Source organism: Hypanus sabinus, chromosome 3 (assembly GCF_030144855.1).
Source record: "Hypanus sabinus isolate sHypSab1 chromosome 3, sHypSab1.hap1, whole genome shotgun sequence".
In the NCBI taxonomy this organism is placed as follows: domain Eukaryota; kingdom Metazoa; phylum Chordata; class Chondrichthyes; order Myliobatiformes; family Dasyatidae; genus Hypanus; species Hypanus sabinus.
In genome coordinates, this window is record NC_082708.1 from 50,333,963 (window position 1) to 50,349,016 (window position 15,054).

At 41.6% G+C, this 15,054-nt stretch overlaps 1 protein-coding gene across 1 annotated transcript in view; it reads left to right on the forward strand.

Annotated features, from left to right (window-relative positions):
- The first annotated feature begins 818 nt into the window (after positions 1-818).
- gucy1a2 (guanylate cyclase 1, soluble, alpha 2) overlaps positions 819-15,054 on the forward strand; it is a 162,791-nt gene continuing 148,555 nt past the window's right edge. The window contains exon 1 of the mRNA XM_059963306.1: positions 819-1,163. Coding sequence (XP_059819289.1) covers positions 966-1,163 — 198 coding nt within the window. The 5' untranslated portion in view covers positions 819-965. The remainder of the gene's footprint in view (positions 1,164-15,054) is intronic.

Sequence of the window (15,054 nt, forward strand, 5' to 3'; positions counted from 1 at the left end):
GTTTTAACACACTGGGGAATTCTTCACCCTCGCGGCGCTTTATTCTGTTAACCCCAGTCTATTCGGTTTCATTAAAGTTATGGGATAAAATACACACAGCCACTCTAATTGGAACAAACAGACTCTACAAGAAAATCGGCCCTCGCTGAAGGAATAAAGCGAATTAAACCTAGCTGTTTGAGCTCTAATAAGCCCAGCAATTAGCGAGTTTGGACATTTCCGCTGAGCTACATGAATGCAGAAGTGTACAAAAAAACCAGTAAAACATTTCCCAAAGCTCCTCCATCTGAGGTCACTTTCACAGCATTTGTCCACTTCAGCAAACGGCATCCCGCCGAAGAAATGAAGGAGCAGTCTCTAAGGGCTGTGGAGCTGACTGATTTGAACAGAATTATTGTTCCCATCCGACATTAGTAATCCTTTCGATGAAATTCACCCTAAAGATGAGCCGTGGTGATTGTATAACAATGTATACGCAGTGCCCTCTCCCGTCTACTATTTATACCCTCGCGTTAAAGTCAACATCAGATCTTGCAACCAAACTGCTCGCTAATCTTCCTCCTGAGCATTGCCTCTGTATGTCGCATTTCTGCTTTGTAGTGTTGTTGAGACCATATCAAACAGTCCCTGCGTGGGAGGAAACCAATGTGTTCGAAAATCTAGCACGGACCTGTGTGCGCGGGCTAAGGTTGAACGTGGTCCTGGGTCGATGTCTCCGTATGCTGTGGGAATGATTGAGGCGGCATTAACGACGTCTGAAGACACGTGATCGCGGCAACCGTCAGCTTTAAAATGTTTGTTCTCGGAGAGAAGCAAGAGTGAAGGAGGTTGGAGAGCGGAGAGCAGAGAGCTCGGGCGAACTGGCACTGACGGCTCTGAGGCTCGGGCGATGAGCCGAAACCAGCGGGGCAGAGCAGAGCTTCGGGTTCGGCACCTTTACGGACTGCTATGCAGGATTGACCAGAATGTCTGCGAGGAAGATCTCATCCGAGTCGTTCAGCTCCACCAGCTCGGACTACCCGGACAGCCCGGAGGATGCTGGCTGTCCGTTTTCACGGCTGCTGAATGGGAAGAGCTCAGTTTCGGGGAGCAGGTCGGCGGCTCGCCGGCGCGTTAATCTGGACTGTCTAGGAGCGAGCATCCGGAAACTTGTCTTTCCAACGGTAAAGGCACGAAAAATATTTCACCCCAGCCCCTCATATCTTCATCCTAGCCACGTTTCATACCAGGCAGCCCCTCGCGCCGTTGTTATTTTCTTTCTGTTCCTAGACGGGCTCAGTACAAGCAATCGCAGTACTCACTTACTCATGGGCTCCGTTTGGGCGCCTGTTTCTGTCTCTTTTTGTTAATCATCTCATATCATGGTGAAAAGTTTTAAATCTTTTAATGACTACCTGGATCTCTGAATCCATCACGTTATAGAGGCAGGTCTTTTCTACTTAATTCAAGTCGATGTGATATTTGTTTTTTTTAGAAATAGCGACAACCTGCATACAAGCTTCTTTAGTCATCAAATCCATGCAGACGATTAACGGCACTGATATTACATCCGGTTCTATACAATCTAACGTTGATCACACTGGCATTTTAAAGTTAATATCCTGTGGAGAGGGATGTTTATTCAGAGAGTGAAGTTTAAGTTTATTGACATAACTAATACGTTTAGAAGAACTTTTTTGGTAACATCAACTACTCTGAAAGGCGGTGTTAATCTTTGGTAGTGATCGGGATAGCTAATTCTATCCAACAGCTTTGGGTTTTGACCGCCTACTCCACGGAGAGAACGCTGGCTTTTACTTTTTACCTTAGTGGTTCGCTGTTTTTGTGAGCTCTTGTCTGATCGCTGCTTTTACAGATTCTTGTGATTTGTGTCGTAGGATCTTGTGTGTGTGCTCTGGGTCCTCGCCTTTATGACATTTACCTCCATAAACTTCTTAATTTATAAATGATACCCTTAGCCTGTTGCTCTAGAAACTATTTATGCCATTTCGCTGTTAAAACTAAATCCGAGTTTTTTTTTAAACACAACTCCACCTGCGGATCATATTATATTAATTAACACAACGTAAAGCATTAGCATTTTAAAATATATTTAGTTACATTCCGAAGTAATCTTGTTATTAGCTGTATTAAATGCAACTCTAAAAAAAGTTCTGGTGAAAAGTTATATTCCAATTCCACCTGTCATCTTGTTTGTTTCTAAATGAATTATTCCGAAGCCATTGTCATAGTTTTAAAACCGTGAACTCTCACAGGAGACATTGGAAATCTGAAATCAAAACAGGAATTACTGGGTCGACCACCATTTGTGGATGAACACCCATGTGAACTGCTGTTACTCCACACATACTGCGTGGCCTTCCGTGGTGGTGACTGCGTATACTTTCAAATCAGTGAGCATCCATAGATGCCGCGCGTTTGCTGTGTTTTGACAGCAGTTCGTATCGTGTTATAGAATCTGGACAATTCTTACAGTTTCTCTCATCCCCCTCTCCTCTTCATGCCGCTGCATTTTCTAAGGCATTTTTGTACGTTCCGTGGTGGCTCGCCCAAGGGGCCAACCGTCGAACCGGTCCCTACGCCGGTGTCCTCTCGGGCAAGCTTCATATAAGTAAACAGAGAAACGTCAGCTGTCACCTTTCCACCACACACGCTGCTCGGCCTGCTGAATTCCTACATCAGTTTGTGTTTTTCTTTGTTTCAGATGCAGTCTCACCACCAGAATCAGTAAACCATTGTACTCGGCGCGGTTTCACCTTCTATTCAGTTCGCTTGTAACTGACCTCTTTTTACAACTTCTTTGCAAGTCTGTGTTATAAGGACCCAGGAATACTCAAGCGGTTGATAGCACCAGTGCGACCGAGTTGAGCTCAGTTTAGGCTGAGGCAAAGGCTTGAACTCCCACTTTCCCGATCTGAATGCCTGACAGTACCTTCATCACAACAACTGTTTGAAATGGCTAGATTATTAATCAGACAAATATGCTTCGGTGATATAAAGGAACTTCCAATATAGACGATGAGGAATTGTGTTAATTTAGTTACTTTGGCCATTCTAAAACAACGGACAAACTGCCTAGCTGCATCTGCAGATTTTCCCGTTTATACCTCAGACCTCTTGCGCGTTGAATGTGAAAATTCGGTATATCCTACAGGACAAAATCTGATCTTTCTCTCCGCCACTGGACTCGCCTTTGGGGGGCTGGGGGGAGCACTAACCTATTGAAGGGGACGGTTGGATGCACTTCGCATCTGTCTCTTAGCTTTCCCTCAGGGGGGGCGCTAATATGTTCGCGGACTCCCTGAAAAATGATAAGCGCTTGAGCTATTGTACTTTCTGTATGTAAACATTTGTTATCACTTTAGAAGGGTGCAGAGGAGGTTTACAAGGAAGTTGCCTGGATTGGGGAGCACGCCTTATGAGAGTAGGTTGAGTGAACTCGGCCTTTTTTCCTTGGAGTGACGGAGGATGAGAGGTGACCTGATTGAGGTGTATAAGATGATAAGAGTCAAAGGCTTTTTCCCAGGGCTGGAATGGCTAGCACGAAATGGCACAGTTTTAAGGTGCTTAGAAGTAGGTACAGAAGAGATGTCGGGGTAAGTTTTTTCCGCAGAGAGTGGTGAGTGCGTGGAATGGGCTGCCGGCGGCGGTGGTGGAGCCGGATACGATAGAAGCTTTTAAGAGACTCTTGGACAGGTATATGGAGCTCAGAGAAATAGAAGGGTATGGGTAACCCTAGGTGATTTCCAAGATAAGGACATGTTCGGCACAGCTTTGTGGGCCGAAGGGCCTGTATTGTGCTGTAGGTTTTATATGTTCTAAAATGTTAATTTATTTAAAGCATATTAAATCTATTTGGACGTCTGACAATCAAACAGAAAGGCCAATTATCTGGGTAGAAAGAGGCCTTAGCGCTGCATCACGGAGGCTCAGCTGTCACTGACAAGCGCTCATTTTCAGGTACCGAGGCCGGATCAGGAGAGTATTGGTGTGGAACACAGGCGGCAAGGTCAGAGGATAGTCCGACTATTACTGAAATATATAGTCAGACTGCGCCAAGGCAATTAATTATTTAACTTTTAAAGTTTAAAAAATCCCTGCAGAATGTAAAAGCAGATAATTTATTTTCCTAGTGACGGGATTGGATGCCCATTTGCCAATGAAGTTTTCTTTTGCCAGTCCTAAATTATAGGATTCAAATATTGAAATGAAATGTTGGTGATCCTTACAAATGCTCCATCTGGAAAAATTATGAATCCAAAATGATTTAACTCACGTAAATCGTACATGTTAAACAAAGGAAGCGTAGCTTCCAGTCAGTTTATCACCTTTTGAAATACTAAAGAAAATCAAAGTGACATTCACAACACAGGGTTACTCATCTTTCTTCGTAGGCTCATCACTTATCGGTGCTAAAACATCATAAATCATTGTTTATCATAGTATAGTATCTCATCGTTTTCTCACTGGACAACACTAGAAGATTTACAGCAACAGCTTTCAGTAACGTTCTCTAGAGGTTTGGGTGCCACATCAAGCTGCAAGCAATAACATAAATCGAAGGAGCAGGACAAAGATCGAGGGCGTGAATTTAAAGTGAGTCCTTCTGTAAATCTGAGGCCGTCCATTGATGGGGTTGACCGTGGATGTTTACGTGATACACAAGCCAGGCCAGGACAGTATGATATGGAGAGCAAGCTGTTGCCTCCCGCCCCATACAGCGGATGAATCCAGATGATTGGCAGAGACCGATGCAATTTGGCACCACCGGCGTTGCAGGGTTTGTCAGTCAAGCGTTGAACTCACGCAGGAGCCTTATGGGCTCCAGTTCTGGGTTTTTCCGAAGTCTTCCGTGAGTGGGTAGAGCCGCAAGGCAGCGGAGGTTTGAGATCCGAGTTTTTCTTCTCCTAGATGAGCTACCAACCACGACTAACGAACCCCGTCTGCCCAAAGTAAAGGCGCCTGTAACCGACCTTTGCCCTTCTCCTGTCAATAGAAACGGTTCTGCTGGGCCATACGTGAAGACCAGGAGCTGGACTTGGTTGGCAGAGGCTATTTGAGACACACGCATTTAATAGGTAGTGGGAGTTTATCCCTATAACAACCTTATACTTTTGTAAGTACAATTCAAATAAGTTATACTTTTCAAAGAAACATCTCGTTACACAGTACCCATTAGGGGTAATAGCTTACATTCTGTGGGTATTGAAATGACTTATGAGTCCAATGTAGGAACCTTTTCCACGAATGGGTATTTTGTGAGGGGATGTGCCTTTTCCATTGGTTATCCAGAGATTTTCTGCAAGGACTGGAGGTTCTCAATACTGTCTGTAATGCTCCCATTCCACTGTAATGCTCACATGTCAGGGGTTTGCAAGATTCATGGGGATATAACTTTTTACAGGGAGTCTTTGAATCTTTTCCTCTATTCTCCTGGTAATTGATGCATATGACAGAGGTTAGAATCAAGCAGTTATTTTGAGAATGTCTCAACAAATATTGAAGCAATCTCACCTGCTCAGTGGACCCATGTGAATGCAATTAGGGTCTTAGTGCTGGACATTGGCCTAGAAGAGTTTGTTAACCTTGGTTCACACCCTTCCAGCAGATTGGGATGATTTTAATCTAAATAATGTACTTACCATAAAGATTTGATCAGTAATGTTCTGAATGGGGTAACCTTGTCAGCTAGTGCCCATTATTAATTGAACCTATCAGTGCTTGAACAATCTGGAAAGTAAATTTGGTGAAGTTATACATATCTGTTCTGCCTAATTCCGTTCTGAGGCAGAGCTAACCCAATGACATTTATTAGAACATTTACTAGTTCATGCATGACTTCCTGAGCATTTGGTTTAAACCACATTTTGCTCACATACATGCCACATAATGACAGTACGTTTCTCATCTGTGCTAGCTGCATACTTAATGTCACTAAACATAGAAACATAGAAAATAGGTGCAGGGGTGGGCCCTTCGGCCCTTCGAGTCTGCACCACCATTCAGTATGATCATGGCTGATCATCCAACTCAGAACCCTGTACCTGCTTTCTCTCCATACCCCCTGATCCCTTTAGCCACAAAGGCCATATCTAACTTAGTAAAGGACACAGTAAAGGAAATACTGACATTTGTGATGATCACCTTTTGTCTTTATGTTTTCTTTTCCAGAGTAGATGATGAGAGAAGGTAAATTAGTAATGTTATAACAAGGGAAGAACTATGTAAAATATTAAATTCTGCACTTTTCCTCTTTTGATTGGAGATACTGAGCTTGTAACATTTCCTTTTAAATATGTTAGTAAAACAAAAGTAGTCAGTATCAACTGGGGTGAATTCTACAAATAGATCTACTCTCAGCTTGCCTCCAACTAATGTTGCTAAATTATAACTATGATAGCAAAAATAAACACTATTAAAGTTTTTACAGGCATTCTAGTAAATAGTTTCTTTTTAATCTACCAGAGGGATTATTTTAAACAAAAAATAGCAAGTGTGGAGTTTACTGATGCCAGAAGCAAGTAAATCTTATCATTAAAAACACAGCATGCTGGCAGAACTCAGCAGGCCAGACAGCATCTATGGGAGGAGGTAGTGACAATGTTTCAGGCCAAAACCCTTCATCAGGCGAGATAAATCTTATCGTTGCAGTTTTTTTCCCTTCAGAATGTGTACCATCTGTATGAAATTCCTGAGCAACCAAACACTGGAAGCAAAAGGCACAATTTATTAAACATTTCACAACTTTGGATCCAGTAAAATAATGAAATGTTAAATTAGAGCAGGCAAACAATTGTGCAACCAATGAAACTGTAACTCACCTGGGTTCAAACCTGACTGGGTGTGTTCAGTCTGCAAATTCTCCCAGTGTTCAAGAGGGATTCCCCTGGGTGCTCTGGTTTCCTTCAGCATCCCAAACGTTTGTAACGGTTATTATCCCTTGTGGGTTAACCCTAACCATAGTGCATATGTAAAGAGTAAAATCTAGAGTCAATTGATAGGAATATGGGGAGAAATAAACTTAGTGGCCATTTTATTTAGTAAACCTGTTACACCTACTTGATAATGCAAATATCTAACTTGCCAATCATGTGGCAGCAACTCAATGCATAAGAACATGCAAGAGGTACAGCTGTTCAGACCAAACATCGGAATGGAGAAGAAGATTTCTAAGTGATTTTAACCATGGAATGTTTGCTGGTGCCAGGTAGGATTCAAAGTAAATTTATTATTATGGTACATACATATTGCCATATACAGCCCTGAGATTTATTTTCTTGTGGGCATTCACTGTATTTCCAAGAAATACAATAGAATCAATGATAGACATTACTCAGCAGAATGGACAAACAGCAAACTGTGCAAATACAAAATGAATAAATAAATAAGCAAGTAATAAATATTGAGAACATGAGATGAAGAGTCCTTGAGAGTGAGTCTACATGTGGGATTAGTTCAATGATGGGGTGAGTGAAGTTATCCCCTCTGGTTCAAGAACCTGATGGCTGAAGCTAATAACTGTTCCTGAACTGGGTGGTGTGGTCCTGAGGCTCCTGTAGCATCTTCCTGATGATAGTAGTGAGAAGAGAGCATGGCCTGTGTGGTGGGGTCCCTGATGATGGATGCTGCTTTCCTGCGATAGTGCACTGTGTAGGTGTGCTCAATGGTGGGGAGGGCTTTACCTGTGATGGACTGGGCTGTAACCATTACTTTTTGTCAGATTTTCCATTCAAGGGCATTAGTGTTTCCTGACTGAGCCTTGAAGCAAACAGTCAATATACTCTCCACCACACATCTATAGAAGTTTGTCAAAGTTTTAGATGTTATGCTGAATCTTTGTAAACTCCTAAGGAAATAGAGGAGCTGCCATGCTGACTTCATAATGGCACTTAATGGCATAAAAACATAAGGCATGGGAGCAGAATTAGGCCATTCAGTCTGCTGAGTCTGTCCACCATTCCATCATGGCCCATTCATACCTTTACACCTGCCTTCTTGCCATATCCTTTGATGCCCTGGCTGATCAGGAAATGGCCAACTTCTGCCTTAAATATATGCTTGGATGTCCTCCACTGCAGTCTGTGGCAGAGCATTCCACATATTTACAGCTCTTTAGTTAAAAAAAAATTCTTCCTTACCTCTGTTCTAAAGGGTCACCCCTCAGTCTTGAGGCTGTACCTTCTGGGACTGTCTGATGGGCCACTGGTTTCCTCCTGCTGAAGTCAGTAATCAGTTTCTTGGTCTATCTGACATTGAGTGAGAGGTTGTTGTTATGATTTTCAGTCTCCTTCCTATATGCTGATTCATCACCACCTTTGATTCGGCCTACGACAGTGGTGTCGTCAACAAACTTAAATATGGTATTAGAGCTGTGCTTAGTCTCACAGTCATAAATGTAAAGTGGGTAGAGCAGGGGGCTAAGCACACAGCCTTGTGCTGCGCTTGTGTTGTAGATTGTGCTGGGGATGTTGTTGCTAATCTGAACTGACTTGGGTCTGCAAGTGAGGAAATTGAGGATCCAATTGCACAAGGAGTTATTGAGTGAAAGGTCTTGATGCTTATTGATTCATCTTGTGAAGGTGATGGTATTAAATGCCAAGCTGTAGTTAATGAACAGCATCCTGATGTGTGCATCTTTGCTGTCCAGATGTTCTATGGTTGAGTGAGGAGCCAATGAAAAGACATCTGCTGTGGACCTGTTGCTCTGGTAGACAAACTGGAGCTGATCCAAGTCGCTTCTCAGGCAGGAACTGATACGTTTCATCATCAACCTTTCAAAGCACTTCATCGCAGTAGATGTAATGCTACTGGATGATAGTCATTGAGGCAGGTTACCACATTCTTCCTAGGCACCGGTACAACTGAAGCCTGTTTGAAGCAGGTGGGTCCCTCAGACTGCTGAAGGGAGAGGTTAAAGATCTCAGTGAACACTCCAGTCAGTTGATCAGCACAGATCTTTAATACTCAGCCAGGTAGCCCATCTTGGCAAGATGCTTTCTGTGGGTTCACCCTTCTGAAGGGTGCTCTCTTGTCAGCCTCAGAGACAGAAATCACAGAATCCTCAGGGGATGTGGGAGTTTGTGAACTTTCCTCCATGTTTTGATGGTCAAAGTGAGCACGGAAGGCATTGAGTTCACCTGGAAGCAAAGCCTTTATGTCACCTATATTGCTTGATTTCACTTTGTAAGAGGCAGTAGCATTCAAGCCCTGCAGAGTTGTTGAGCATTCTTCAGTGATTCAAGTTTGGTCCATAATTGCCACTTCACACAGGAGATGGCTTTCCATAGATTGTACTTGGACCACTTGTATCTTATACTTGATACAAGCACAATTTGAGTATCACAGCAACTGCTGATCTCCTGGGATTTTCATTCAACATTTCCTAAAGTTTACAGAAAATGGTGTGAAAAACAAAAGAAAAACATCCAGTTCTGTGGGTGAAAACACCTCATTATTGAGAGAGGTCAGAGGAGAATGGCCAGATTGGTGCAAGCTGACAGGAAGGCAATATTAACTCAACCACACATTATATCAGTGGTCCACAGCAGAATATCTCTGAATGCACAACGTGCCGAACCTTGAAGTGGGTGGGTTGTAGCATCTGAAGATCGTGATCATTAAGCACAGGACTTGCCTAATAAAGTGGCCACTGAGTGTGTGTGGGATCAGTGTAATTGGGTGTTTGATGGTCAATGTGGACCTAGTGCACTGAAGGTCTGTTTCTGTGCTGTATACTTTACGTCTTAAAAACTTTGAGGAAAATAAATCCTCCTTGTTCCTGATATATCTGGTGAATTACAGTGTTGTTTGCATCTGGGATAGCTATTCCAAACCTAATGATCAGGAGTAAAGACAAAGATGAAAACAAGTATTGTTCCTGTTGCTTTTCTAATAGAACAGGTTGGTTTCTTTGACCATTTGAATTGATGAAAAGAAGATACTACAAAATCAGAAATTTGTGCTTACATATAACTGTTGTAGGAAAAAATCCAAGAAGCTTTACAAAGTTGTAATGATTAGACATCAAGCCAAAGTAGTAAATGTAATCAAACATGACCAGAAGTTGATTAATGTAGACAATCTTATTGGATAACTAGATGGTGATGGGAACTAATGAGGAAATTTATGAGTAGTGCCACTAGCAACATAGATGATTGGCTAGGAGATATAGGGGTGTTAAGAGAGTAGGACATGGTATTAACAAACAACTTTTGGGAAGTATTCACTGGATTGGGCAGTATCTCTGGAAGGAAAGGAATTGTTAATGTCTAGGGTTGAAATCCTTCATCAGATTCTGACACAGCATCTTGGGCTGAAGGGACCTGTTCTTGTGGTGTCTTCTTCTGTGTTTCAACCCGAAACACCAGCAATTCCTTTCCTTTCACAGATGCAGTTTAAGCTGCTGAGTTCTTGCAGCAGGTTTTGTTGCTGCAGATTGCAGCATTTGCAGTGTCTTGTGTCTCTGATGTATGGTGGTGCAGTGGTTAATTTACGGAATTAACAGTAGAGTTCTGAATCATTGAACCAGAAGCAAAGGTTCAGATCACACAATGGTTGCAGGGAATGTAAAGAGAGTAAATCTACCATCCTTATCTATACTTCATTTAACTGTGAAGTTAAATTTAAATTTGTTAAATTAAAAAGTGAAAATTCAGGAATACTTAAGAGTAGGCAGCATCTGAGGAGATATAAGGAGTAATGAGGTTTTAGTTCAATCACGCCTTATCAGAACATCAAAACTATTTTTCTTCCCATGTATTCTACCTGACATACCAAATAGCCACAATATTTTCTGTTTATGTCAGATTTCCAGCACCTACGATAATTTTGCTTTTGCACTAATGTGATGGAATCAGTGGCAATTAGGAATGATCTGGATGACAGAATTGATGGGACTGTGGCTAATTTTGCTGATGATCCAAAGTTCTAGGTAGAGAGGCAGGAAGCGTTGAGGAAGCAGGGAGTCTGTAGAAGGACTTGGTTAGATTAGAAGAATGGGCAAAGAAGTGGCAGATGGAATACAGGGTAGGGAAATGCATAGTCATGCACTTCAGTAGAAAGGATAAAAGTGAAGAGTACGTTTTGAACAGGAAGAAAATTCAGAAATCCAAGGTGCAAAGGGACTTGGGAGTCATAGTGCAGGATTCTCTAAAGGTTAACTTGCAGGTTGAGATGGTAGTAAGGAAGGCAAATGCAATTTTAGTATTCATTTTGAGAGCACTAAAATATGAGAGGAAGTAGTGCTGAAGCTTTATAAAGCTTTGGTCAGCCTGTGTTCGGAGCATTGTGAGTAACTTTCAACATCAGAATCAGGTTTAGTATCATCAGCATATGTTGTGAAATCTGTTAACTTAGTGGCAGTTGTACAATGTAATACATAAGTATAGAAAAAATAAATCAATTACAGCAAGTGTGTGTATATGTGTATATACATATATACATATATAAATGTATTTTAAAAAGTTAAATTAAAAGAGATGCGAAAACAGAAATAATAAAAAAGTGAAAGTGTTTATGGGTTCAATGTCGATTTAGGAATTGGATGGCAGAGGGGAAGAAGCTATTCCTGAATTGCTGAGTGTGTGCCTTCAGGCTTCTGTGCCTCCTTCCTGATGGTAACAGCGAGAAAAGGGCATCCCTAGGTGATGGGGGTTCTTAATTAATGGGCACCACCTTTTTGAGACACTGCTCCTAGAAGATGTCTTAGATACTACGGAGGCTAGTGTCCAAGGTGGAGCTGACAAATTTTACAACTTTCTGTGGTTTCCTTTGGTTCTGTGCAGTAGCCCTCTCTCCCCCATACCAGAAGGAGGTGCAGCCTGTCAGAATGCTCTCCACATTACATTTGTAGAAGTTTTCAAGTGTTTTAGGTGACAAACTAAGTCACCTCACACTCCTAATGAGATATAGCTACTGTCATGCCATCTTTATAGCAACATCAATATATTGGGACCAGGTTAGATCCTCAGAGATGTTAACACATTGGAGCATGAAATCACTCACTCCCTCCACTTATGATCCCTTTATAAGGATTGGTTTGTGTTCCCTTGACTTAGCCATCCTGAAGTCCACAATCAGTTCTTCGGTCTGATGTTGAGTGCAAGGTTGTTGCTGCAAACCACTCCACTAGCTGGGATATTTCGCTCCTGTATGCCCTGGTGTCTCCACCTGAGATTCTGCTAACAATGGCTGTATCATCAGCAAATTTATAGATGGTGTTTGAGCTATGCCTAGCCCCGCAAACCCCTTATCCAAGAAAGGATATGCTGGCATTGGAGAGGGTCCATATGAGGTTCAGGAGAATGATCCCAGAAATGAAAAGGTTAACAAATCAGGAGCATTTGATAGCTTTGGGTCTGTACGTTGGAGTTTAGAAGAATAAAGAGAGATCTCATTGAAACCTATTGAATAATGATAGGTCTAGATAGAGTGGACATGGAGAGGATGTTTCCAGTAGTGAGAGAGTCCACCACCAGAGGGCACAGCCTCAGAATAAAAGGAAGTCCCTTTCGAGCAGAGATAAGGAGGAATTTCTTTAACTAGAGGCTGGTGAACTTCTGTAAATCATTGCCACAGATTGCTGTGGAGGCCAAGTCATTGGAGTCTCTAAAGTGGAGGTTAATTTGTTCTTGATAGGGCATCAAAGGTTATGGGGAAATACAAGAAAATGGATTTGAGAGGGGTAATAACTTAGCTATGATCAAATGGTGGAACAGACTTGATAGGCCAAATGACCTAATTCTGCTTCTATGTTTTACGTTCTTACGAGCAATAAATGTTGGGATTGCCAATAATGTCCGTGTCCTGTGAGTGAATAAGTAACGAAAAAGGCAATGATGTATGAGCAGAAGGTAGAGAGAGAAAGGAAGCTAGATAAGAAGATAGAGAAATAGCATTGAAGTATGGAGAGATTAATAGAAGATTCTTTTTAATTGGATGAATGGAAGTAATGAAGAATTGCTGGAGGCTGGTGAATAATGGAGTCTAGGCAAGAAGTTTGAGATGAGCTGAAGTTAGGGGAAGGTGAAAAATGCCAGAATTCCAGGTGAGCCTGAGGGTGACGAACACAGAAATGAATCTTAAGTGGTATGAAGCCTGAAGTAATTGCAGGAGCAGATAATATTACAGAGGGTGAGGCAGGTGGATTTTGAAATGGAGTAGTTGGTTAGAAAATCAGCTGAAGATTGAACAAGATAATAGGATTGTAAATTATTTAATTCAGCTTGAGATGGCGGGGATCGAAGATGAGGACACTGAATTTCTTCTTTAATTGATTCAGGGCAGCATAATCAATGTGAAGAAGCACCATTACAAGGCCGAAGAAGGAACAGAACAGGAGAAGGGGGAAAGGATGGTAGAAACCCAACTTAAGTACAGGAGCACATTGTAATATTGAAATAACAATTTGATTTATAATTGCCAATTCATTAAAATTGAAAGGAGCAAATTTTCTCTCTCTGCATAAATTGTAATAATCTCATAAAAAATTCACTTTTCATTTTATAACCTTTAGTGCATAAATGTAAAGTTGGGTAGCCATTGCTGATTCATAGAGTGACTGAATCATTGAATTCATTGGAATGCAATACTGAGAAACCTGATGATAATTTTTTTTTCTCTTATGATCAGATTGCCAGTTAAAGGAAGAATGCACTGGAATTAACATGCAATGAACTGGTTAAGGACAGTAATAGTTTGGTTCATGCAATTTTTACAATAAGATGAACTTTTTGTCTTGAGACATTGCTGGTAGGAAATTCTAGATCACTGGAAAGGCTTTAATCATTAGTCTAAGTGTTCATTTGTCGCAGACACTTTACAGGGCCATCAATAATGATCACTACTAATCTGTCTTTGGTTTTTATTTGGCTCTCACTATGCCACTTCTGCCATCTGTGAATAAAGCATCAAACAGGGAGGCTTTTCAGTCAAACAGATTAAACTATCCTCATTGAGAAACATAGACTGCAAAACAAGGAAGTAATACAATTTATCTTTCTTAAATTGTGCAGGAAGCGTATAATGCCCAAATTGTTGGGGGAGGGGTGGGCAATGAAAGAGAAAAGCAGAAATGCTAACATGTTTATTTCTTAAAGAGATCTTCAACTTTTATTTTCTTCTTTATCGAATTAGAGAGGGTGTTCAGCTTTGATTTCTATTTTAAAGGTTCACTTAAAGCTGTAACTGTAACTATTTTATCTGTCCATTGTGTGAAATTGTATTGGGTGAAAACACCTAATTCATACAATTACAGTAATTTCAATACTAAGTTTATAGACAGGGGATGTAGAATTGCCAACATTATTTCCTTGATTTTCATGATTAAATGCATATGTAGGATTGAACAAGGCTTAATCCTGTCAGAACTGAATGCTGATATATTTGCCACAATGTCCAGGCTGCTGTTTCTAATACTCTGTTTGATAAATGTTTTGAATATCCTGTTTGTATATTTTCCTCACTTTGTTTGGAGTAGATATTGGCTTGTTTGGCCAACCACCTGAGCAATCACATTGTTAAGTGCACCCATGACACAACAGTGATGGAGCTTATCACCAACAACGATGAGACGGCCTGCAGAGAGGAGGTGGAAGAGCTTGAGGCCCAGTGCCAGGCAAATAATTTCTTCCTCAATGTCAACAAGACAAAGGAATTGGTTATTGACGTCAGAAGAACTTGCACCACTCTCACCCCTCTTTATATCAGTGGCACAGCTGTGAAAACTGCCAGCAGTTTCAAACTCCCTGGAGTGCATATCGTATACAACCTGTCATAGTCCCAGAACACATCATACCCACTCAGGAAATCTCACCAATTTCTCAGCTTTCTGGAGAGGCTGAAGAGAGCTGGACTTTGCACATCCATACTCACGTAGTTCTACAAGTGCACGGTAGAGAGCTTCCCAACAAGCTGCATCAATGCTTGGACAGGAAGGCTCGACAATGGGTAGTCAAAACTACCCAGTGTATCTCGCACCAGCTTACCTGCCATCAAGGACATCTATGCAGGAAGGTGTCAGAAAAGGCCCAGTACCATCATGAAGGATCCCATCCA